Source organism: Malus sylvestris, chromosome 11 (assembly GCF_916048215.2).
Source record: "Malus sylvestris chromosome 11, drMalSylv7.2, whole genome shotgun sequence".
Classification (NCBI taxonomy): domain Eukaryota; kingdom Viridiplantae; phylum Streptophyta; class Magnoliopsida; order Rosales; family Rosaceae; genus Malus; species Malus sylvestris.
Window position 1 is genome coordinate 27,670,714 of NC_062270.1, and position 25,736 is coordinate 27,696,449.

The 25,736-nt window shown below is 35.9% G+C and overlaps 1 protein-coding gene and 1 pseudogene across 1 annotated transcript; both read left to right on the top strand.

Moving 5' to 3' along the window:
* The first annotated feature begins 2,907 nt into the window (after positions 1-2,907).
* On the top strand, positions 2,908-3,831 carry LOC126590344 (uncharacterized). The gene is made up of 2 exons (XM_050255822.1): positions 2,908-2,911; positions 3,209-3,831. The coding sequence occupies exons 1-2, from the start codon at positions 2,908-2,910 to the stop codon at positions 3,829-3,831; spliced, it is 627 nt and encodes a 208-aa protein (XP_050111779.1).
* Positions 3,832-9,470: 5,639 nt separating this feature from the next.
* Positions 9,471-15,338, top strand: LOC126590345 (ABC transporter C family member 3-like; annotated as a pseudogene).
* The last annotated feature ends 10,398 nt before the right edge of the window (positions 15,339-25,736 follow it).

Genomic DNA, 25,736 nt, shown 5'->3' on the forward strand with positions numbered 1-25,736 from the left:
AGTGAGTACTAGTGAATGATTTTGTACTAATGACATTAGGAAATATTGTGGGAGAATGATCTCCTTTTATAGAAGAGAGTTTCTAGCTTTGTTCTGAAATTGACACGTGCCGTGTTGTGATTGGCTTCTAATGTTGACACGTGTCGCGCTATGATTGGCTTCTGATGTCGACATGTGTCGCGCTGTGATTGGCCTCCTGGTTGGAGGGAAACTCTTCTAGGTCCTTAACGGTATAACGTTGACCGATGCTCGGTAGTTTCGAGATTGATCAAGCATGGTACAAACAACCTTATATATAATTTTATTATTTTTAGGCTAAAAGTAAAAAATGGTAAATTAATACATAATTAGGTTTCTCCTACTCCCCATGTTTTTTACCCTATTCGTTCAAAACAATAAAAAAAAATTTTAAAAAAAAAACCCTTTACCCTATTCCCCAAAGCTGTGTTGCTTTCCCAAGAAAAGAAAAACTATGAATAACCATCAAATTATTTTCTAATAAAATTCAACACTAGGTATGTTCTTCATCTCTTCATTTAACTTATTTCTTGATTCAATTGTTAGGTTAATTTTATTTTTTTTTTAGTCCTTGAATTTGTCTATTAGGGTTAAAGATTTTCGGAATAGTCCATGTTTCATGGTTCTTGTATTTGTAACTAATAAAAATGGCTCGACAACAATATCAATTCTGATAATAACAAAATATTTCAAATCCATTACAAATATCTACTACACAACTTGAATTGGTATCCCCTAACCTTTTTTTCTTTTGGGTACTTGTTATCAACAAAAGAGATAATATTTGTTCTCTTTCTATTGCTTTATTGTATGCATGTTTTATTTGTGTAAAAATTAGTTGGAAAGTAATTAATAAACTCATTTGGATTAGTACTTCATTTTCTTACTTTATGTAGATTATTATATAATTTTTGTAGGCAAAAAAAATATCATATGATTACATGCTAATAATTTTAGCTAGACCACCCAAGAAAAATATTCTAGCTCCACTATTGAAGCTAGCCACTCATTGGATACCATGTGGCACTCACTCATTGGCCCAACATGTATATTACCTTAAAATTCATCCGAGCTATTATAAGAGGAATTTAATTTATTTTCATCCCATTTCAATTTCCTTTTATTTTATTCTTTTTTTTAGTTCGCGCGCCAGGCGTGAGGTTTTTTTTTTCCACCAACTCCGGGTCCGGGTCATTACAAAATGGTCAATGTGATTGGTACGTGATTGCTTGCTTTGAAATCTAGTTAAGGGAAATACGGCAGACCTTTATGGAGATAGATCATATTAAATTTTGTGGAATGTTGTATTATTATTCATGTTATTGGTTGATTAATGTGACTTGATGCTAATTGGATAAATGCTTCTCTTGGGTGTACTTGTGAAATACTATTCATTGAACATATAATGTGATACATGTGAAAGATGAAATGACATAATTTTTTGCAAGGCAGGTGATAAACAGGTTGAGATTGTGTTAGACGAGGGATTTAAGAGTTTTATTTTATTTTTGTACACCTTGTAAGGGTTTTCGGATTATTTGAATAAGAAAAGTTTAGTTTTTTCGTTTTATTTTACTTTTACTCTCGCACCGGGCGCGGGGGTAATATTTTTCACCGACCCCGGGTTCGGGGTGAGACACATACCTATATCAATGACCAATGATTTTTTTTCATGTTCGGCTCGTACATCTTGATTTAGTTATATCCGATATATGCTTTCATGAAGCTTAGCAACTCGTGTCTTATTGTGGAATCGATAAACAAGTCTACTTGGGGTAAAGGATAAAGATCCTTGAGGCAATCCTTGTTTAATTCCATGAAGTCTACACAGATTTTTCACTTGCCATTATTTTTCAGCAGAAAGACTGCAATTACAGAGAGAGAATCCGTATTAAATAGAGAGAATCTCAAAGTGTATATAGCATAAGATATTGCTTCATTTTAGTATTGTGATTACTTGTGATGCACGTCAATCCTTAGATTGTAGGAATCTCCAAGAATATAGGAAACCAAAGTAATCCACAATCGGATTAGACTCCTTGTCTTGCAGAAGAAGTATGGTCGATCTCGACAAGGCCTGCATGCCTTGCCAACAATTCTAGAGCCCAACAAGGTGTGGTGGCACTGTTAGTCCTTTTAAACAACTTGATTTGATTCTGAGCCATTGAGTCATTGACCAAACTTTTGAGGCATTAGTATTCCAATCTGCGTTACTTTGGCAAAAAAAAAAAACTAAATCTATGGTCCCACAACTAATATTTATTACTAGATTTTCTAATGAATTTCACTTTGTGTAAGAAAAGTTAATAATAACAAATAGTCACAAACTGGTAATTTGAGAACATCATAACTTATGGGCGCAAGCTAACACGCACCGTCAAGTTAGTGCACAAAATCTTGTCCAACTAACGCAGCAAAATATACAATAAAAGAATGGACAAGTATATGTTATTACTAACTTTCTTATTGTACAATCATCGCATGTAACTCTAATCTATCTATATCTATACTAATCATTAATAGAACTCTCTTTGTCAACCAAAATTTTAAAAATACTATTATACCCTTCCAAGTATTATTGAAAGAAAATATCAAAAAAAAACAAATCATGGGCATTAAAGTAATTTCACACAAAAAATTAGGGTATTTTTTTCTTTTCCTTGCCCACATGTTATCAAAGCTCTCTCTAATTTAAATAAAATAAAAAATACCCCACTCCAACTTCTCTCTTTCATATATTTTTTTGCATTTTAAATCTTTTATATTTATATACACATAGTGTGATGGCTTCATCTAATCATAATATTATTAAGAAAACCTAGCTTGTTAACCATTATTGTAAGTGTATATTCTAATTATACCCCTACTCATTACAATATGAAAACAAAAATGGGTTAATTACCCTTGAAGTTTATCGTGCTTCACAAAGCTCTTAAACTTTGAGAAATTACAGTAAGGGCTGGTTTGGTATTGTTGTGCTTTGAAAAACAGCTGCTTCTGCTGTGCTGTGAGAATAAGCAGCTGTGAAATAAAGCAGCAAAGTGTTTGGTAAACTTTTTTGTAAAAGTGCTTTTGGAAAAAAAAAAAAAAAAAAAAAAGCGGTATGATAGTGTTTGGTAAACTTTTATGTAAAACAGTTGTGACTGCATGAAATGACCAAAAAGGTATAATACTAATGTGCTATGACAAGCCACGAAGTCGTTCGCTGGCAACCCTTTCACCTTCGCCTTCCTCTCCCTCCTCATCTTCTCATTTCGCACGGTCGTCGAAAATGGGACCCACCTCCTCAGCTCCTTCGTCGACTGCGACCCTTCTCTCAAATCCCTCCTTTCCTACCTCGACCTCGCTGGCACCGGCAATACCAACCACCACTCTCCCAAATCTCTAGCCGAATCCCTTTCTCCGATCTCTCCCCGCCACCGACACTGCCCATTTCTTCACCTCACCCGCATCGGAATCTTAGACGATGATTTCTTCTCCGACAATGACGATGACACTCGCTCCCTCTTCGCTCCAATCCTCATTTTCTCCTCCTCTTCCTCTCACTCCACCTCCAAATTAGGGTTTATTGGAACTTACGAGACTAGGGTTTCTGAAATTATGCGCTCCAGCCTCACGTTCAAGATTGAGAAATTCATCATTTCTAATGACATAGCTAGAGGTAGAGATAGTGACGGAGAAAGCAATGAAGGGGAGGAGAAAGGCGGCGATGAAGAAATGGACGATCGGGTCGTCGATTTGCAATTCTTGATCAATGGATTAGAGCTGGGTCGCCGGGACATGGAAACGTTGTTCTTCCTCCTGAAAGTGTGAGGAATCAGGAGAAACTTTGAAAATAAGCCACTTTTTTAAGCTGCTTTTTGCAGCTTCCACTTTTTAGCTTTTTTTCATCTGAAACTTCGAAGAAAAAAAAAAACTAGTTTGGGGTGTTTACCAAGCACCCAAAACTCTCCTAGCTTTTTTTCATACCAACTTTTTTTTAAATCACCTCAACCCCAAACCATACCTAACACCCACTAAAGTTTTAAATTACTTTCACATCATTCCAAAAAGATGAAGGGGTCATTTGGAAGTGCTTTGAAAATGGATGAATGTGTTTTTGGAACCAATCCTTAGTAAAAATGCAACTGAATCCTAGAAAAACACTTAAAGTGCTTCCTCCAAAAAGCACACATAATGTAGTGCTTCGTGCAAGACGTGCACCTAACTAGTGTTTCTTCCATGAAGCACTTAAATGCTTTTAGAACCCAAAAACATTTTGTTTAAATCACTTTCAGTTATTTTAAAAACACATCCAAACGAATGCTTCATAAATTAAAAAAAAAATCAAATTTAAGAATTGCAATGAATATTAAAATGAAAAGAAGAACGTATGTATTGTTGTCCCTAGTTCCATCAACCCTCAAAATATTGCATACACCAAAAGTCTCTCTATCTCTCTCCCCCTCTTCAATTCGTATTTGAGAGGTGATGTGAAAGTAGATTGGAATTTCATAGTGTAATTCTCAAACCTATGAGGGATTATATAAAACACGATAAACCTTAAGGAATGTTAGTGAAATTAACCAAACTAAAATTAATAAAATGGTATAAAATTGTAATGTACATATCTTTAAAAGCCAAAAAAATAAAAAAAAATAAAAAATATGGGAGATTTAATGCTTCAGGCTCCTACATATATAACACTTCGGGCATTTGAACCACTACATCTTGAATTTCGTACTTTTGAACAAAAAGATATCTACCTAAAAATCCTGCTCTTTCCAAATTCCAGAGCACTATATAAAATCAAATATATACCTTCGTCTTCATACTAGCGTAGATTAGTAGTTGACCATTTTTTTTTGGGTAAAACCTAAATGTCAATCTCACTCCAACATTACTATCATGAGAAAGTGACAAAGAGGTAACTTTATTTATTTTATTTTTTTTTAAACAAACGATATTATCTACACTAAGGGATGGGGGAGTGTCATAAGCCTCACAATGACCCAATGGTGAGTTTTTTTTTTTTTTTTTTTTTACTTTTTATTTTATTTTTTTCATTTTTAGGTAAACTTTTGTTGCTATCCTATTCGTTATTTCTTGACGACATACAGCCTTTTTAGTGACCCAATGGTGAGTCATTTGGCACTCTATGGATGGAGCCCTATCATGCAGAAAAATTTGTGGCAGCTTATCTTCTCTTTTCCTGTGATGTGCATGCGTAGAATTTATTCTCTGCTCTCATAGACTCTGATCATTTTTCAAAGGTCTAGCACGCACTTGGGTTTCACTACTCAATGAGTATCTTAGTCACGAGACTCCTACCACCACAAGAAGATTGTCATCATACAATTTATATATGTATAGGCTTCCAGACAAAAAGGATATGTAAACAAATTTTTATAAGATGACAATCTTCTTGTTCAGTAGCAATACAGTGCTTCCTAAGCCTAGTTTTGGGGAGCGGCCTCTAGGTAGAAGCTCATTGGTGTACCTCTGGGATGAAAATTTTGAAATAGTAAACTACAGTTTACAGACCAATCATTCGAATTGCTCACAAACTCTTTCAAGAAAGAAAAACAAAAACAAAAACAAAAAGTAAAGGCCGTTGTGGGTTGTTATCGGGTTACCATTAAAATCCGTTTGATTTGATTTAAACATAAGATGGTGGCAATTGGTTGTGGTTATGATGGTGTTATACTTTATTATGGTGAAATCAAACTAAAAAGCAAAGCCCATGGTAGGTTCATGTAGGGTTGATCTCGACAAAGCCTATGACTTGTTAGCTAGATTGCTTTACCTCCAGAAAGCCTATGTACAGAAACAATCAACATAGCTTAAATAATCATGTACCATGAATGAAATGGTGAATGTTTATGATACCTCAGATGATTAGAGGAAAAAAAATGGAGGTATATATAGTGTGTGCACTGTAGAGAAATGTGGTTAAGTTAGAATTTATGAGTTATGAAAGGTATATTAGTACTTTCGTTTTGGTCTAAGTTAATTATAGTTAGCAAGCTTATATTGTTTTTAGAAACATATTAGCAAATATGAACAAAAATATTTGGTTACCAATCATATTCAGCTAGCTCATGCTCATGAGCAACATGGTTATAGTTTTGAGTAATGCTAGGTAGATCAAATTTTTAGACCACATTTGTAAATCATGTGGTGTGTCACCGATGGGAAATAAGCATGTTAATCAATAGTTAAGTAGTAATTCAATCATCAACAATCATGTCGTATAGTTTTCAAAATATAGTTTAATAGATGGTATCCCTAGCATTTTCTTTTTTAAATCTCACCAAATTGATCTAAGTTTCTCATGATGTCTTTAATAAGATCCCAATTTGGAGCCAAAGGTTTTCTGCCATAAAAGTTGTTGACCCTAACAACTACCATGCCTACGTGGCGCGCAGGCTGAACAACTAATAAGCTAATTACGTCATTCTAGTGAATGCGGGCGTGCCAACTCCAACCGAGCTCGGTTGGCAATTTGAATGAATGTGGTGGTGGTGTCGAACAGTCTTTTGACTTTTGTATTCAAGCAATCATGATTGAGGAATGAACATTTCTCGGCCTCTGGGTTCTAGAGTATGAAGACAAGTTGTTAGTCACTGTGAAGTTCAGGATCTTCAACACCAGGTTTAGATGCCTCAACTATATTTGTGAAAATATAGGTGGGCAGAATTGGTATCAAATTGTAAGAACACAAGTACTTGAAAGAAATTAGTGTTTTGATCGTAAATGTTGTTCGACTATTATAATGCCGAACTTGAAATGCAACTGGGAATAACCAATCATAGACAGGCTCAACTTTCAATGTGCCAAACACTATGTACCTGGCCAAGAGGGCTAATGAGTTGACCTCTTTCAATAAGAAGAATGAACGCTCCTTACTGATAGAGACTTAGATAGATAACCAGTCAAACTCAAAGCAGTACTATTACTCCAAATTAAAGATGCTCCTTGATCACCTGATTCTACGACTCTAGTGTTGTTAGTCCAAACTAAAGATGTCGCCAGTTGTCAACACAGTGTCGTTAATCCAAACTGAACATATGTTGATGAAGTTAGGGAAGTTAGTGGTTTCTCAGTATGTAAACATTACTATTCGAATTGATGACTAAACTTTATCTTGTCGATAAATATAACATTTTAAACACTTACGAATCACACAATTAAAATTGTGTCTTCAATAAAAAAAAGCATCTCTCCAAAAGAAAGTAATACTCTCCTTTATTTTATTTTATTTTATTCATCCAGATGCTCTCCTCTTTTTCTAAAAAACAGGTTGAATGAAAAGTGACTATTTATTTGTGTGATGCGAAGGGATGAGTGGCATTATATTATACATTAAAAAAAATTCTAATTTCAAGGACTGATGGTTTTGGACTGATGGTTGGCATGGCTTGTCAACCAAGATTTGAATCTTGTGGTGCTAAAAAGAGAAAGTCAAACTAAACCTTTCTTTGCTTGTCTTTTTGCATATCTTTATGCGATTAAGACTAAATGACCCATTTGTCTCTATGTATGTTTGAATAAAAAAGAGTTGATTGCTAATATTATTATGGGAACTTTAACGAAAACCTCTCGGTACTGTTCACTTTAACGAAAAACCATATTTTTTACATTAAAAAGTCAATTATGGTACTATTCATTTTACCCTTTATTTTGTCCTTATCGTTAAAACTCAAAATTTTCAAACCATTTTCATTCATTTTTCTTATTATATATTGTCTTCGTTAAAAGTACAAGATGTATTAGTCACAAAAAATATTCTTCTCTTTTGATTTGATAGGATTGAAAGGAATGAGAACTGATCAAGAATAATCATATCGATAGGTATTAAACTATTTTATAGACATTTCATTTATAAATAATATTACTGAAAATAATAAAAGAATTAACTACCTATTTATTCCTTGAAATTTGCTTACCTTTCGATTTTCCCCTAAATTTTTCAATCGGCAAATTAAAGACTTCAACTAATTTTTTTTGTGATTTCCTCCTAGTGTAAGTTTTTCATTCATTCCATCCAAATTTATATTAAATAAAAGCATGTGCACAACATATAAGAGTAGTTCAGTCGATTCATTCTCTAAAATAATTGAAAACCATATATTTCCAAAATGTCAACATGTGCAAATCTGTGTAATTCTATAGCTTTTGTGCCTGAAGGTCTAGCAAGGCGACACTTTTTGTACTCAAAGGAGAGTCACGTGATTTGCATGCGATAAGAATTAATGTTAATTTGATTGCAATCTGTGGACAACTAACAGTAGGGGGAAATCGGCAAAAAAAAAATTAGTTTAAGTCCCTGATTTTTCAAATAAAAAATTTAAAAAAGAAATTAAAGCCAAGTGAAAGTTCACGAGAAAAATTAACAATTTACTCATGAAAATGCAAAACTTAAAAGTTAAAAGGCATTACCACTTCGTCCAAAAAGAAGGAATCCGGATCTTCGTCAGATTCTCTCTGTGAGGATCCCTGAGATTTGTGAATCGGGTTCATTCCCATGTAATTAGAAATAATTTTAAATATTTTTATTTAAAATTAAACATAAATAGTACTGAACAAAAATTGATGACATGATATATGATGAATGAACACGATTCATGAATCTCTATGATTTTCATCAAAAGAATCCGGAGATGATCCTCTTGGAAAAAGAAGGGTGCACCACTTCAAAAGCATCAAAATCCAACATGCGACATGGAAATTGGAATCAGGGTGTCCCACTTGACATGCTTAGCCAAAAGAAGGGTGCACCACTTCAAAAGCATTGGAATTCAAAAAAGCATCAAAATCCAACATACATGGAAATTGGATTCACATGCTTAGTCAAAACATGCGCCTAAAATTAAGTGATTTTTTTTTTTTCTGAACTAATGATATTATATAGACAAAGTAGATGGAGATGGGTTTAGTTTTACAATAGATTAGCAATAAAATAGTTCAAATTCACTTTTAGCAAGTATTGAATCTAAGACCTCTAACTTACTAATGAAGAGGAATATCATTAAATTGTTATACTAAGTGGTAATTTTTTGTGAATTTGAAATTAAACAAACCGCAAAAGTCTAAGGCCTTGTTTGTTAAATAGAATAAGTAATGAACTAAGTTAAGGATAATTAGATAAGAGATAATCCTACCATAATCTCATCAGTTTGTTTTTTATAGCCAATCAAACCGCTTCGAACTTGCCACTTCAAACCCAAGATTTGACACTTAAGACACATCATAGTGCAGGGGCAATAATGTTAATTGAAGGTTGAGAAATGCTACTGAAACTCTCTCAAAGTATGGCTCTTTATAAATATTTTATTATAGTTTAACATCAATTTATGTGTCAACTTCAAATTGTTGTTTTTTTCCTCGAACCTACAGTTGTTTGCGTCACTTAGTCTATGTCTAAGCGATCTCCGTCATGTGAGTCTTGGGCACTACGTTAGCCTCCTTTTCCCAGAATTTCAGAACCCCAGAGCAAAAAGCTCCAGAAATCATGGAGTTTTTTGGTTCATCAAACCACGGTACTCTCTCAACCTTCTTCTCACACTACTCATCACTGATGCATCCAGTTACCGATTTTCTGGTCAAACCGGTTTTTATACATGGGTTTTCTGGTTCATTACACATAGTGTTGGTATTTGTGTTGTTCTTCTCTTGGTTGTGGAGGAAATTCAAGGGGGGTGATGGAGGAGGAGGAGAGGCTCCGAAACAGAGGTTTTCGAATAGCCGAAATTCGTACTACAAGCAGGCTCTAATTTGTACTTTCTGTGTTTCTGGGTTTAGTCTGGTTTTTTGTTTATTGAACTACTTTTCTTGGTACAAAAATGGTTGGTCTGATGAAAAAGTAGTGACCCTTTTGGATTTAGCTGTTAGAACACTCTCTTGGGGTGCAGTTTGTGTTTATTTGCATACCCAATTCTCCAATTCTGATGAATCCATTAAGTTCCCAAACTTTTTGGGAGTTTGGTGGGGTTTCTATTTCTCTATTTCTTGCTATTCCCTTGTCATTGACATTGTTCTTCACAAGGATCGTGTTTCGTTGCCTGTTAAATCTTTGATTTTCGATGGTGTCTGTGTTGTTTCGGGTTTGTTTTTCATGTATGTGGGGTTTTTAGGGAAGAAAGAGGACAGAGATTCTGTTCTTGAAGAACCCTTTTTAAACGGTAATCGTAGTACTAGTGTAGGTAATGATGGAGAGTCAAATAAGTCGAGAGGGGGAACAAATGTTAACCCTTATTCGAACGCTGGAATTTTCAGCATTCTTACTTTTGCTTGGATGGGTCCTCTAATTGCGGCTGGCAATAAAAAGGCGTTGGACCTTGAGGATGTTCCTGAACTAGATAAGGTTGACAGTGTATTTGGGTCCTATCCTCGTTTTAAAAGTAAGCTCGATGTGGGGTGTGGTGGGAACGGCAGAGTTACCACACTTCATCTGGGATTTTTTACACATTGGCGTCTTATGTCGGTCCATATCTGATTGACACACTAGTTCAATACCTCTACGGGCGACGGCAGTTAAAAAATGAAGGCTATGTTTTGGTTTCTGCATTTTTGTTTGCAAAGCTTGTGGAATGCCTCACTCAAAGGCACTGGTTCTTTAAGACGCAACAGGTAGGAGTAAGAATCCGTGCAGTACTTGTTACAGCCATCTATAACAAGGGTTTGACCTTGTCATGCCAGTCCAAGCAGGGCCACACAAGCGGTGAGATTGTCAATTTTATGACTGTCGATGCTGAGAGGATCAGTGACTTCACTTGGTATATGCACGAACCATGGATGATCCTTGTACAAGTTGGCTTGGCCCTAGTGATTTTGTACATAAATCTTGGTCTTGCGGCTATCGCAACATTGATTGCAACGATAATTGTTATGTTGGCAAATGTTCCTTTGGGGTCCTTGCAGGAGAAGTTTCAAGAGAAGTTAATGAAGTCAAAAGATAAAAGGATGAAGGCAACATCTGAGATCTTGAGGAACATGAGAATTCTCAAGCTTCAAGCATGGGAGATGAAGTTTTTGTCTAAAATTAATGAGCTCCGGAAGTCAGAGGCAGGATGGTTACGAAAGTTCGTTTACACTTGGGCCATGACCTCATTTGTCTTCTGGGGTGCCCCCACATTTGTGTCTGTGGTCACTTTTGTTGCTTGCATGCTTTTGGGAATCCCACTTGAATCTGGGAAGATCTTATCTGCACTTGCAACGTTCAGAATTCTTCAAGAGCCTATTTACAGTCTTCCGGACACAATTTCGATGATAGCACAAACTAAGGTATCTCTTGATAGAATTGCATCATTCCTTTGTCTTGATGACTTGCAGCCAGATGTTATAGAGAACATCCCAAGAGGTAGTTCTGATACAGCAGTTGAGATAGTCGATGGGAATTTCTCTTGGGATTTATCTTCCCCTAATCCAACATTGAAGGATATAAATTTCAAAGTGAGCCGTGGTATGAGAGTTGCTGTTTGTGGTACTGTTGGCTCAGGCAAGTCGAGCTTACTTTCTTGCATTCTGGGAGAAGTTCCGAAGATATCTGGGACTCTTAAGTTGTGTGGGACCAAGGCCTATGTTTCTCAGTTACCATGGATACAGAGTGGAAAGATAGAAGAAAACATATTGTTTGGTAAACAGATGGACAGAGAAAGTTATGACAGGGTTCTAGAAGCATGTTCGTTAAAGAAGGACCTTGAAGTTCTATCATTTGGTGATCAGACAGTTATAGGGGAGAGGGGAATCAATTTAAGTGGAGGGCAGAAGCAAAGAATACAAATTGCACGTGCTGTATACCAAGATGCTGATATTTATCTGTTTGATGATCCTTTTAGTGCCGTTGATGCTCATACAGGATCCCACCTTTTTAAGGTATTTCATTTCTCCATTCTAGTGTGATTCCATACGTAATAAACTGAATCTTCAAAGTTATTTGCATCATCGAACTATTGACATATGCATCAATAATATTCTTTTTTTTTTTTACACTTCACTATTAATTTATTTAATTGACAATTGCACTACAGGAATGTTTACTAGGCCTGTTGAGTTCGAAAACAGTAATTTATGTCACTCATCAAGTGGAGTTCTTGCCGGCTGCTGATCTTATATTGGTAAAATATCCACACAGCTTTTTTTTATGAAATTCCAATTTACAATACGTGATATTATCTACTTTGTATATGTCCACTCAAAGTTACTCCTTGTCATCAGGTCATGAAGGACGGAAGGATTACTCAAGCTGGAAAGTTCAATGATATTCTTAATTCCGGAACTGATTTTGAGGAACTTGTGGGAGATCATGAGGAAGCTTTGTCCACGCTTAATTCTGTAGAGGAGGGGCCTGCTGAAAAAATAAGTGTGAGCAAAGAAGGAAATTCTGCTAGTACTAATAGGGTTGTCCAAAAAGAAGAAAGCAGTGATGTTCAAAATAGTAAAACAGATGATTTAGGTGAGCCAAAAGGGCAGATTGTTCAAGAAGAAGAGAGAGAGAAGGGTAGAGTTGGGTTTTTAGTCTACTGGAAGTATATCACCACAGCGTACGGAGGAGCTCTTGTGCCTTTTGTATTGCTTGGACAAATTCTGTTTCAGATCCTTCAAATTGGAAGCAATTACTGGATGGCTTGGGCAACTCCCGTGTCTGAGGATGCAAAACCTGCTGTTACAAGCTCTACACTGATAGTTGTGTACGATATAGGATCAGTCATGTTTATGACTGTTATTTCATGTTTATGTAGGTCCGCTATGCTCCACACATGCCACTTGTGTTGCGAGGTCTCACATGTACCTTTCCTGGGGGACTGAAAAGTGGGATTGTGGGGAGAACTGGCAGTGGCAAATCAACTCTCATACAGACCCTTTTCCGAATTGTGGATCCTTGTGCCGGCCAGATTTTGATAGATGGTATTGATATCTCTTCAATTGGACTGCATGATTTGAGATCTAGGCTGAGTATTATCCCTCAGGACCCAACCATGTTTGAAGGGACTGTAAGAAGCAATCTGGACCCACTTGAAGAGTACACAGACAAACAAATGTGGGAGGTGGGTTGATTTTAGGGTGCTTTAGATTTTGGCCCTTACAACTCCTTATTTCTAGATAAAAACTCATCTATCTTTAAAGATTCAGTTTAAGCCCAAATTTAAAATTTGCAAACATACAGGAACACTATTGACCTATTAATATAATTTATTTACACTCATGCCACTCATACTTTATTGTCCATTTTCCAAATTCCTAAATTTATGCCAAATTAAAAGTAGTAGAAAAAGTGAAATAAAATGTAAAAAGTGTTTGCATTAACCGTATCCATGTCAAACTAGAAAAGTAGTTTTTTTTTTTTCGTGATATATTTTGTAGCAATTTTACCCATATTAATTGGTAGGTAAATTAGTTTGTTCCAATTATTTAAAAAAAATACTACACCTATATTATATATTTTGAATAAAATAACATTCCTCTAACTTGTAGGTAAATTATTTTCTATGTATTGTTATATATGCTAGACACGTTTTGTTGTTGTATAAACATGAGTGGAACATAATATTGTTGATTTTATACATCAAACTGCATTTCTTTTGTTATAGGTAAATTATTTTCCATGTACAAGTACTTATGTTAGGCACGTTTTGTTGTTGGTACATACAATATTTTGTATCATTGTAAAGAAAGATATTACATTACACCCATGGTATAATTGTTGTAGGTAAATTATTGGAAATTAATTTGTAGTTAGGTAATGAACATTTTGCATCATTAGAAATGAACATTTCAAATAGTAGGTAGGTAAATTAATTTGTTCTAATTATATATAAAAAAATTACACTACACATGGGTGTAACATAGTATTTTTAATACTATGCATCGAACTACATTTCTTCTTAATATAGGTAAATTATTTTCCATGTATTAGTACATATGTTAGGCACGTTTTGTTGTTGGTATAAACATTATTTTGCATCATTGTAAAAAAAAGATATTATATTACACCCATGGTATAATTGTTGTAGGTAAATTAATGTGCATGTAGAAAATGAAATACAATGTTCTAATATATTAATAAAAAAAAGGATAAATTCAAAAGTATTCAAGAGTAGGGTCAAAAAAACTGAATCGAATAGTTTTATGAAAATTCAAAGCCTTTCTAAAAAATTAATATGCAATAAATTTTTAACATTAATGTCTTTTTTTTTCTTGTTGCAAAATCATTTACTCTCTCCTTAGAATTAATTGTCTACATCAAATATGTAATAGGGGTATTTTAGGCATGTGAAAAATGTAAAATGTGTGAAGTAATATGAAATTAATGAATTTGCTTATGTGGATCCTAGTCATTGGGTTTTCTTTGAGTAAAAAAGTTATGTAGGTTTTTATATGAAGAAAATTGAGTTGAAAGGGTTAAAATCATATTTTCAGTTGATTTTACATTGATGATAGGAATTTTGTTCCCACTAAATGTTCTTCAGTATCTGATATTTCAGTTCTAAATTGGCGTCACTCGTTAACATGTCTTTTATTTGTTTTAGGCCCTCGAAAAGTGCCAACTTGGAGATGAAGTTAGGAAAAAGGAAGGAAAGCTGGATTCCACAGGTTTGTTCTAACATAGAGGCTATATAGATGCTCTCATTTCCTTCAATGTCATGGAGATTATCTGTGCTTATGTTCGAGAATTGCTGCAGTTAACGAGAACGGAGAGAACTGGAGTATGGGTCAGAGACAGCTGGTCTGCCTTGGCCGTGTGCTCCTGAAGAAAAGTAAGGTTTTGGTGCTTGATGAAGCTACTGCATCAGTTGATACAGCTACAGATAATCTGATCCAGCAGACCCTTCGACAACATTTTACTGACTGCACAGTCATTACTATTGCACATCGTATAACTTCTGTTCTTGACAGTGACATGGTTCTGCTTCTAAGTCACGGTTAGCATTGCCATATGAATCTATCCGACGTTCCTAATGATCCCCTTAGTTTTTACTTTAACGTATTTTTTATCGTGTTGCAGGGCTTATAGAGGAATATGATTCTCCAGCAAGATTGCTGGAAAACAAATCATCGTCCTTCGCACAGCTCGTGGCAGAGTACACAATGAGGTCAAATTCCAGTTACGAATAATTTGAAGGACAATTAACAGTCCAAATCTTCACCGTGCTCTAGTCAACTGGGTAACTGTTTTGATAAGCTGTATTTTATATAGGCCATATTTTGTTACAAATGTGTTATGATTAAGTACATTATTCAAGTAATTGGTAATCTCAGAGTTAATGTAGCTGTCAAACTTTGTGCTTGCAATGAAATCTAGAATGTCTGGTTTTAATTTACCAGCATTCAGTTGTGGACGTGCTGTTTCAATCAGGATTGTGGATTAAATTTATATTAAAAGCCAAGCTGGGTTTAAGAAAAAAATTACAAAGTTCTGTTAAATATTTTAGGATAAGCCACAAATTTTATTGCAAGTGAGCTTTTGACTGAGGGGATGTATTCAACTTGGAGTTTAAAAGTTTTTAAGAGTATAAGAGTACGTAAATTTATATGTACTCAATCAAGATTTCAAATGAATCTGTAGAAGTTCACAGGTATTCAATCAAGATTTTAAAAGAGTATAAAACTTTACAAAATTAGAGTGCATTTTTTCAGGATTTTAAAGAGTTCATAAAACTCCAAATGTATTCAACTACAATTGGATTTTTAAGTATTTTAATGATGAAGTATTTTAATGGATTTAGAGGGATTTTATACTATTTTTTTATAGGCTTTGGGAAATCAAACCTCAACCTCTAAGATTTCTAATGATTTTATCCAAAATTCACATGGAATGTGTGGAACACCATTAAACTCCATGAATTTATAACTCTTTTAAACTTTTACAAATTCTCAATTGAATACGACATGGGAGATTACCATCTTCTCCTCAAGATTATTTTTTTAGAATATTATAAGGTCCCTTACACTCTGTTTGAATGAGGAAATTTAAGATTACTAGAGAATTTTAAAATAATGGAATTTGATTTTCTAAAATTTGTGAATTTTCTTGTTTGACTAACCTAAAAGAAAGACAGAATTTGAATTTAAAATCTCACTCATAGAAATTTAGAAATTGCACCTATTTAAATGGAATTTAAACTTGGGAAATGGAAGTCTCAAATTCCAAGTTTTTTTTTCCACTTGGAAATTCTATATTTCTATATTTGTGAATCCAAACAAGGGGATTGGTCTATGTCAAATTTATAAATTCTGACTTTTGTCAAAATTTCAAGTCTATTTATCTCATCCAAACATAGTGTTAAGGCACAGGGTTAACTTTGAGGGTTTAACATTTTAGAAGGTCCATCTCGGTTTTGGAGTAGATCATTTTGCGTCTATGGTTTTCAAATGTCCTTTGGAGGAGTTTAGGGTTTACGGTATAGGTCTCAGGGTTTTAGCGGAGCCTAAAATCCAGGAACTAGACCCTACGCACTAAGCGATTAACTAGTGAAATTTTTTCTTCTAACAAAAGTCTTATGCATGCATGTTAGTCACAATTCATTGAGAATGTTAATTGGCTATGGCCTTATAACAATAGAGTTGGACATTCTTGTCATTTTAACTAGCAAATTAGTTTGACTTTTTAACTAGTATCTAAACTAAAAATTATAGTATTTTAACTAGTATCTAACAAAAGTTCTTTTGAATTTGGTATTTAAACTAAAATGCCCCTTAAATTTATTGGAATGGTTGGAATTTCGTCCACAAATGCATGCTTGGTGGGTTTGAAAAGCCTCCACTATGAGCAAACGTGGGTTAGGCAAGTTGGCTAGGGTAATGTGCCTACACAACTCAAGTTTGATTCTCTCATTTCCGTAAATTAGAGAAATTTAAAAAATCCTCTAAGGCAGCGGTAACACAGCTGATAGATTCATATGGCCATTATCAAAATCTTGTGAGTTCTGTGTCAAACTAGGTATCATTGGGCTCATTGTAGAGCTTTGTCTAAGGCTAGATCCAACAAGACATGCTCGTCTCAGTCTTAATCCGGACATATGGCATAGGATTTGGGGCTGCAACACACTCCCTAAAATCAAGCTCTTTCTATGGCGATTGATCATGCACTCCCCCACCTTTGATTGCTTATTTCGTAGGAAGCTAAGCCCCAATCCCTTGTGCCCCATATGCAAAATGCACCCTGAAACTTCAACATATTTGATCTTTCGGTGCCAATGGGCTGAAAGGGTGTGGTTTAGTGGAGATCTGGCCTATAGACCCAATCTCACTTTCACCTCACCCCTTCAACGACAAGTTCACCCTTATGATTAATTACTTAAAAGTAAAAAGCCATTATAAATAAATAGAAAAAAAAATCAAATTAAACATTAGAAAACAAAATATAGCAAAACCTTATGCATCTTCTTCTTCCCCTTCGATTTTTTTTCCGACCACAAACATTTCACCCCACCAATTAACAATAACATACAGTTTTTTGAATGATATCAGTAAAACATAGAACAAAGCTGTTTTTCCAAAAGTGAATTTTATTCCCATTTCTAGTTACAGACTTTGATAAGGCAAGAAAAACAATGGGAGGACTACGAATCAATCTGAGTTGCAGTAGACTTCCGGCGAGAGGATTGTGAATCGAATTTGAGGTGAAGTGTTGACCCGCATAGAGTTCTAGAGTTGAACTTTATATCTTTTCTAGGGTTGACTTGCCTCCAGTGTACTTCTCCCCGTCTTAGGACTTTGTCAGGCTCATCAGAGAGGCTGTGTCGTTGTCGGAGTTACTAGCTCGTCCAACGTCAAAGGATTTGACAAGGAGAAGGGATGTGCAATTAGCACATATTCCCTTCGGAAAAAACGATAACAAATAGTTAGGTCGAGCTCTTTGTTTCATGGTAAAGCGATTTAAATTTTTCAAAGTAATAAGATATTAGAACAAAATAAATAAAGGTATTGGAAATCCTCCCTTTTTCTGTTCCTCTAGGAAAACCTGAGCATTGCAATAAAACTCTTATTCCGATCGTATGGAGTTGGATTCGTGATTCTTCAATCCGTCATGAAGTAGTTGTGACCGTCGTCCTTGTTTTTGTTGTCACTCGCGGATAGAATTTTTACCATCAAATCAACACCAATTTGATTCAAAAAGATCTCTTTTTAAAAGCTTAAATGGTCCTCAACAAATCCCTAGAAGGGACATTCCTCAGAATATGCCATCTTGACCTTTAAAATTCCCAAAACGTCATGAAACGTCAATATGGAAAAGCGACACGCTGGGCCTTATTTTCTTCGCCACGGCCAAACATCGTGGAATTAAATTCTGGAATTTTGACACAATTATCTTGAAAATCTCACAAATCCACTCTAATTGAAATTGCTCCAAGATTCCTTCGTTTGATCACTTTTTGCCCAAAGTAGATTTGCATGTCGATATAGTGATTTGGACGGGGCAATATGAATTCACTCTCAGTGATAGCACCAATTGTTGGAAACAAATTCGTGCACGTCTACAGACAGAGGCGATAACCAAGTCGAAATTATCCATGATCCCCGGCAAGGAGAGAATAGGGTTGATTGGGGGTGTGGTTGAATTCACAAAGGATTGCCTACATATCTCCGGGAAGGAGAATCAAACCACGAGTGTAGTTCTATGAAAGAACGGAGTAAACCATCATTGACGAATAGCCTATGGTGGGCGTTAGGAGATAAATTCTCCATGGGCGTGTTTACACGTAAACGGCAGTGTAAAGGCCTCTATTAGGCATAGAGAGAATAAGTGTGTTATGGTTTTGTAGAGGGATATATCTAACTGTAGGTAGATATCTATGGTAGTTTTGTAAAGAATAAAGTGAACGTCCTAAAGAGAGATATAGCTACTCTCTTAGCGAGGGAGATAGTTGCCTCCTGAAAAATACTCAAGTTAATGTATTTATGAGAATCTTGAGAGTTCTTGTAGGGAAAGTAATCTTCATTAGATCAGGAGACTATCTAGCAAGAAATCTAGGATGAGATACCCAATCGTCCTAGAATTATGACTATGTTGCATAATCCTTAAGATATCCTAATTTAACTTTAATTAGGGTTTCCTTACTTGGGAGACAATATCTTTAATGAGTTTAAGCCTAGTCTGTCTGACTTCGCTTGGTATTCTAACTTCGTCTGACTAAGGTTGATTCGATTATGACTAGGGCTGATCTTATCTGACTATGACCCCTAAGCTTGTTCGCCTAAGCATTACGTGATATAGGCATCCCGGTCTTCCTTGCCACCTAAGGTGCTGCATGTCTTGGTTCTAGAAAATCAGGGTCCCACATTATGCGACTTATAGAAGAACCATGACACAAGCTCCTATGTTTTCAGGAACAAGCTTGGTCGATCTTGGCAGGCCTTGCCTACCATTCCAGAGCTCAATAGGGTGTGGTGGCTTAAATTGGTTCTAAGCCATTGAGTCCATGATCGGCCTCATGAGGCATTAGTATCTCGATTCGCCTTACTCCAGTCGAGGAAAAATCATGGTCCCAAAAATGCCCTCAATGATGCATTGAAGGGCGTTCTCTTGAGGATGGATAGTTACCCAAGGACCATACCTTTCGAAGTAAATCAAAATAGCTTGTCGTTTGGAATTATTTGACACATGTCAATTTGGTTTCACTACTAACGCTACGTAACAAAGATTTTCTAAAATCAGGAGTGTGATTTTGGAAATCGTGCCATTAAGACATTAATTATAATGGGTCGTCATATTGCGTATGCACGAAGCCCAAGAGGCTACTTTTTGTGTTCCAAGAGGTTCCAACCATCAAATTCATGAATCTCATGGCGAGTCATTCTTAATTTAACGACTACACGATTTTGAAATATTTTTTTAATAAATATCTCCTATTTTCCTTCCCATTTTTCTCCACTACCTCCAAATCCTCTAAGTACTCTTTTGTGCAAAAAGCTCTAAAAACCTTCAACCTTTCTCAAAATTCTAACTTTTTCTTCTTCATTTTTTCAATGAGAAAAAATTGCCTCTTCTAGTGTTCAACCAACACCTGCAACTAATTATCATATTCTCTACGAGCAGCCGATGATCAGAATTCACAATCAAGAGGACTATAACACCTTCATCAAGTGAGGCTAGAAATGTTGAATGACTACAATGTCAGGTGGGAAGTCAACAAAGATATGCTCACCCCGCTGCCGGATCCATTTAACCCATATAGGCCATGCACCAGCATCCATCCTTGGAATCATGATTTGGGCTTCAAGTTCTCCATCTCGGTCTTCACCAAAGAGGTTTTGGTCTGTTACAAACTCTCTCTATAACCTTATTCAGGCATCTTACCAGAGTATCACTTGCTTTGAGCCCCTCAACAAGTGATATGGTGTGGAGCTTAAAATCGAAGAGTTATGGGTCCTGTACAAAGCACATGTACTCACTACTTCTTCTAAGCAAGGAGAAGCTTCCATTAGGATACGTACATTACCAATCTACCCAAGCAGAACAAAGATTGGTAGAAGGATGTGCTAGTAGTCGATAGAGAATGGGAAGGCAATGTCTCCAGAGTTAAAGTTCAGGATACTTTTGCTGGAGTTTTTGAGATGAAAATTCCTTCCATCTCATTTGTCCCACATTGATCAAGTTGGGAAGTTTCACACTCTATAACATCTTGTCCATCATACAAAGTGATTGGAAAGATGGACCATTGGAAGCAAAATTGAGCTTGAACCTTGGGTTTGGGCTTGAGTGTGTGATAATTAAATATATAATTAATTGTCAAAAGATGGGGCTTGGGAGTAAATGGGTTGCATTTATAGGAGCAAATGGGGTCGCATTTATGACATTAATATCTTGTTATCAAGAGGAATATGGCATATTATTCTTAATTAATGTCACTTATATATGAGTAATAGGAGTAAATGGGGTTGCATTTGTGAGAATTGAAATGGCTAAATTCTTCACTATGGTAAATGGCCACTTGCATGATGGCATGGGTTCGAACCCCGTAGGTGGCTAATCTAACATTTATTATAACAAAATCTATTGTTTAACAAACAAAAAAAAGGCTAAATTCTCTAAAGCTCCTACGAAAACTGAGATCTATTCGGACAAACATGTACACAACCAACCGAATTGATGTGTGGTAGGCATGATACATGTGTAGCATATTGTCACAGTTTACTGCTACGGTGAATAATTCAAGATCTTCCACATCCACTGGGTCACCAAGTAAACCCGATATGTTTTCACTAGGGTAAGTTCAAGTCCAAAAGACACTTCCCCCGATGCATATCATGCCTATTCTCTCTCAATTTTGATAGGCAACCTAGCATCTACATTTTCATTTACATTTGCATTCAAACGTTGGGTAATGAAGGTTTTGAGATGAAATTTCCCTCCATGTCATTTGTCCCACATTGGTCAAGTTGGGAAGTTTCAGACTTCATAACATCTTGTCCGTCATACAAAGTGATGGGAAAGATAGACAATTGGAAGCAAAATTGGGCTTCAACCTTGGGTTTGGGCTTGAGTGTGTAATAATTAAATATATAATTAAAATATATTTAATTGTCAAAAGATGGGCTTTGGGGCTCGTGCTATAATATTAAATCCAGTAATTAATCATTAGTTTTTAATTGGTTTTTTTTTTCACAAATGGTCTCTGAAATCGACCCACACCATCAAGATGGTCCCTAAAATTGAAAATCGATCGATGTAGTCCTAAAATAAATGTTTCAAATCAATGTGGTATTTCCATCGTAATTCTGTCAAAATTTTATTTTGTGCTAATGTGGCACATCAATGGACCCACAAGTCTAACTAAATAAAAATTAAATTAGAAATAGGTCTAATAATTCAATAATTAATTAAAAATGTTGTTAACTCAGAAACTCGGTCCCGTAATCACCTCTGATCCCAACCCGCACTCCCCTATCTCCATCTGTGGTAGTCTTCGATGTCTCTTCTTCTCTAGAAAAAAAAATTCTTAAGACACCCATCTTTACACCCTTCGACACCATTTCATCAAATTCGACAAGGATTGAGACAACCTTTGGTTATGGCTTAGATTGGTGACGACTTTTGTGACTCCATTGTTAAAATTTGAGTGATTAACAGCCTCACAACCTTAATCATGGAGAGCTTGGTGGGCATTCTCCCAGTGATCTTGGTGACGTTGAGAATGGCGAGCTTTGGCTAGAGATAATCTCATTGTGCAAAAAGGTGTTTTGACAACTTTTTTAATTAAATATTAAACCCACATCAGCACATAATAGAATGTTTGATAGAATTGTGAGGGAATGACCACATTGATTTGCGACATCTATTTTCAAGAACTACAGAGATCATTTTTCAATTTTAGGGACCATCTTGATGGTGTGAGTTAATTTCAGGGGCCATTTATGATAAAAAGTCTTGCATCTAGTAGGCCTCATTTATGTGCTACATCAACACATAGCATTTTTTTTTTTAAACTGTGACTAAATGACCACATTGATTTGCAACACTTATTTTCAGGGACTACATTGATCAATTTTCAATTTCAGGAACCATCTTGATGGTATGGTCAATTTTAAGGACCATTTATGATATAAACCCTTTTGTAAATAAATTCAGATTTAATTAAAAAAAAATATTTAAATCAACACACTCATCCTTTTGAATGGAGTCTGAGACGATGAAAGAACGCCAAAAAGCAAAGCACACCTCTAAGCAGATGCCTTCCAAAAGTTGCATCCCATAGTCATACCTGTAGTGAATAGTCATATGTGCATTATATATACATTCATCTACATGGCATTTAGAACATAGAAAAAATGGATTCTCCTTCTAAAATCCCAAAACCTTCTTGTTGAGATAACCACAAAGATATTCGCCAGAAGCCAAGGTTTCAATGCTAGAATCCTGGTTTGATCGTTGAATCTTAGTAAAGTAGACGTCCATCAAATTACAAGCACTGAGTAGGGGTGGAATTCTATTGCAAGCCTCAATCACTGTTTTTATCTGCTTAATATTGTTTTCGTTTCTTCATGCTCTGTTAATATATTCAGTTGTAATTTATTGTTTGTTAGCATATTCGAATTTATTTATATATATGAATGGTATTGATTATTGATAAATATCCAACAACTTCGTTTATATATTTGAAGTTCAACAATGACATCAGGTACTTCGGACCTTGCCGCCCTCACCTCATTAACAGACCTTCAAGATAATTCTAGTAGAGCACTGTGATTGGAGATGGCTTATCGTTTCGGAGTGAAATGACGCCAATGGAAGAGACGCCATCGTTAGACATTGCTTTGAGATTCCTATTCCAGAGCAACTCTGGATCGATGAAGTGGACGCGAAGAAAGAAGAGCATATTGTTGAAGAGCCCAATGAGTCCAAGAAGAAACGGAAGGGCAAGAAGTCCAACGAAGCCGCTCTAAGGAAGTTTAGAGATAGTTCCGCTCAATAGGAAGTCTACCAATGAAGGGGGGATCAAAAACTTCTAAGAGTAAAGTTGACGAGGCCTCTAGTGCTGGAGGGACTACTCTGATTGAGGTTAAGGCCCTAGAGGCAATGACGTCAAACACCCAAGTCGAGAAGAAAGAGTTGAGAGAAAAGAAGAGAGAAACGTCGGTAAGTGAACGACGAAGTTTTATTGAGATCCCAGATAACTCTGTTGTGAAAGCGGAGGTGAGAAGAGAATAAGTGGTGGAGCAGCAACAATATCAATACCAACAACAACAACAACAACAAGAGCAACAACAACAACAACAAAATGCTAACTCCGGTGAAGGTAACAATCTCTAGACCGCATTCTACTCTAGCCATTTCTTCGTCCACAACGGCAAGTATTTTGAAGGGGCTTTCTTCTGCGCCTCCTCCACTGTTGTTAGCCCACATGAAAAGAACAAGCATTTTATGCCAATGCTAGCGGACTCAACAACCTGGAAAATGCTCAAGCTGGGATTTGTGTGGCTATTACTCCGTTAAATTTAAGTCGTGCCGTTTCGAGCACATACAAGTTGACTCGGAACTGCTACCAAAATCACTATGTTGTAAGTCTTCTTTTCAACACTTAATCAAATTTTTTACTCCAACATATCCAAAATTAGCATCAGTCTAAGCTCTGTAACATTCCCAGTGCATCCCACACCGACAGATATCCAGATTTCATAGCTCATGATCTTGAATCAGATTATAGAGCTCAAAACGTCAACTTAAACTGCTCAAATGAAGACGAATTTTTCATGAAAGTTTCTCCAAATGTGTCTAATGTAACAAATCCAAATTTGGGGATAATCAATTCACTGTAGCATTCTGTGTGCTCAAAGCATTGAAGCATCGAAGCATGTTTTGAGGAAACTGTAGCAGCTGCCCAATAAATGCATAAGTTGGATTTCTAGCCTCTGTGAATGAAAGAAGAGTTTAGAGCGACGAGGGGGAGTAATAATCATGTATTGATTGTTAACCAAATGGTAAAAGGAGGAATTCATGAAGACAAGAAGTGATGGAAGTAAAAGAAAATGAGGAAAAAAATCACCACTACAAGAAAATGAGGAAAAAATTCACCCACTACAAGTAAGTTGTAGCTGCTAGATAATTGCAAGACTTGGACTTCCAGCTCTTTTATAATAGAAAGGAGCTACATAAAATCAATGATCTAAAAATCGGCCTAGGCGGCCGCCTAGGCGCTGGGCGGTGGCCGGCCGTGGCGATTAACTCATAATCGGGAGCAAAATCGGGACAGGGATTAGGCGGCCGCCGAGACGGCCTGGGTGGCCCTTGGGCGGCCTAGGCGGGCGACTGAGTGGCCTAGGCGGTCCAGGAATTTCAGTTTTGTTAAGTTTTTTCAAGAATGCAAATCAGCTGCATTCTTGCTTTTCTGGGTTTCAGTTTCTGGTTCTCGGTTTGGCGAAGAGGAGACGAAGACGATGACTTTCTCTCTCTTTCTTTCTGACCACTCCACATACTTTTCTTATTTAATTTTTTTCTTAGTTTCTCTCCAATCAAATTTGGACAACTAGCATCAAATTACTTGCTTTTTGTAAAAAGTCATAGGCTGTCAGTCCTCATATTGATTTTTCCATTAAAAAATCATGGGAGTGTCAGGCTGTAATTGCCATTACCATCAAGTATTGGTGCAGAGTGACAGAGTCCCATCTTTATGCGTCCTAGGGTGCCCTTTCCACATCCACATATTTGACACATTTATTTCTCTTTAAATTCAACATAAATTAATATGATCTCTAAAAAATATTTTGTAAATTATTATGAACCACCCATATTAACATCAAAATTTTCTCTTTATTATGAACCACCCAACTCACTACGTAGGATTTTTACTTTTACTTTTTAAAAATTAGATATAATCATTCAAAATGTCTTAAGTTATATGACATATATGCTTAATGTTTTTTTAAATTTTGGACTTGTTAGATACTCATTTTGTATTTTATCATTCTTTTATTATCTTATTCATGAATTTCATACAAGTATAATTTTATGTAAGTGTCAATATGCACTTATTTACAAGATATACAAGAAATTTAACTAAATCCGCCTAGGCCGCCTAGGCGCCCGCCTAGACCCCGCCTAGCCTAGCCCGCCGCCCGACTAGCGCCTAGCGTTTTTTAGAACCTTGCATAAAATGGGAGGAAAGTCATTCTATAGTTTCAATTTGCCCCTTGTTTTATCTCTCTTTCCGTGTCTTTCAAACACTTTAGTTTATGTATTTTGTGACTATGAGTGGCTAAACTCCTTAACCTAAGGAGGAAACAACCATCTTCTTTTT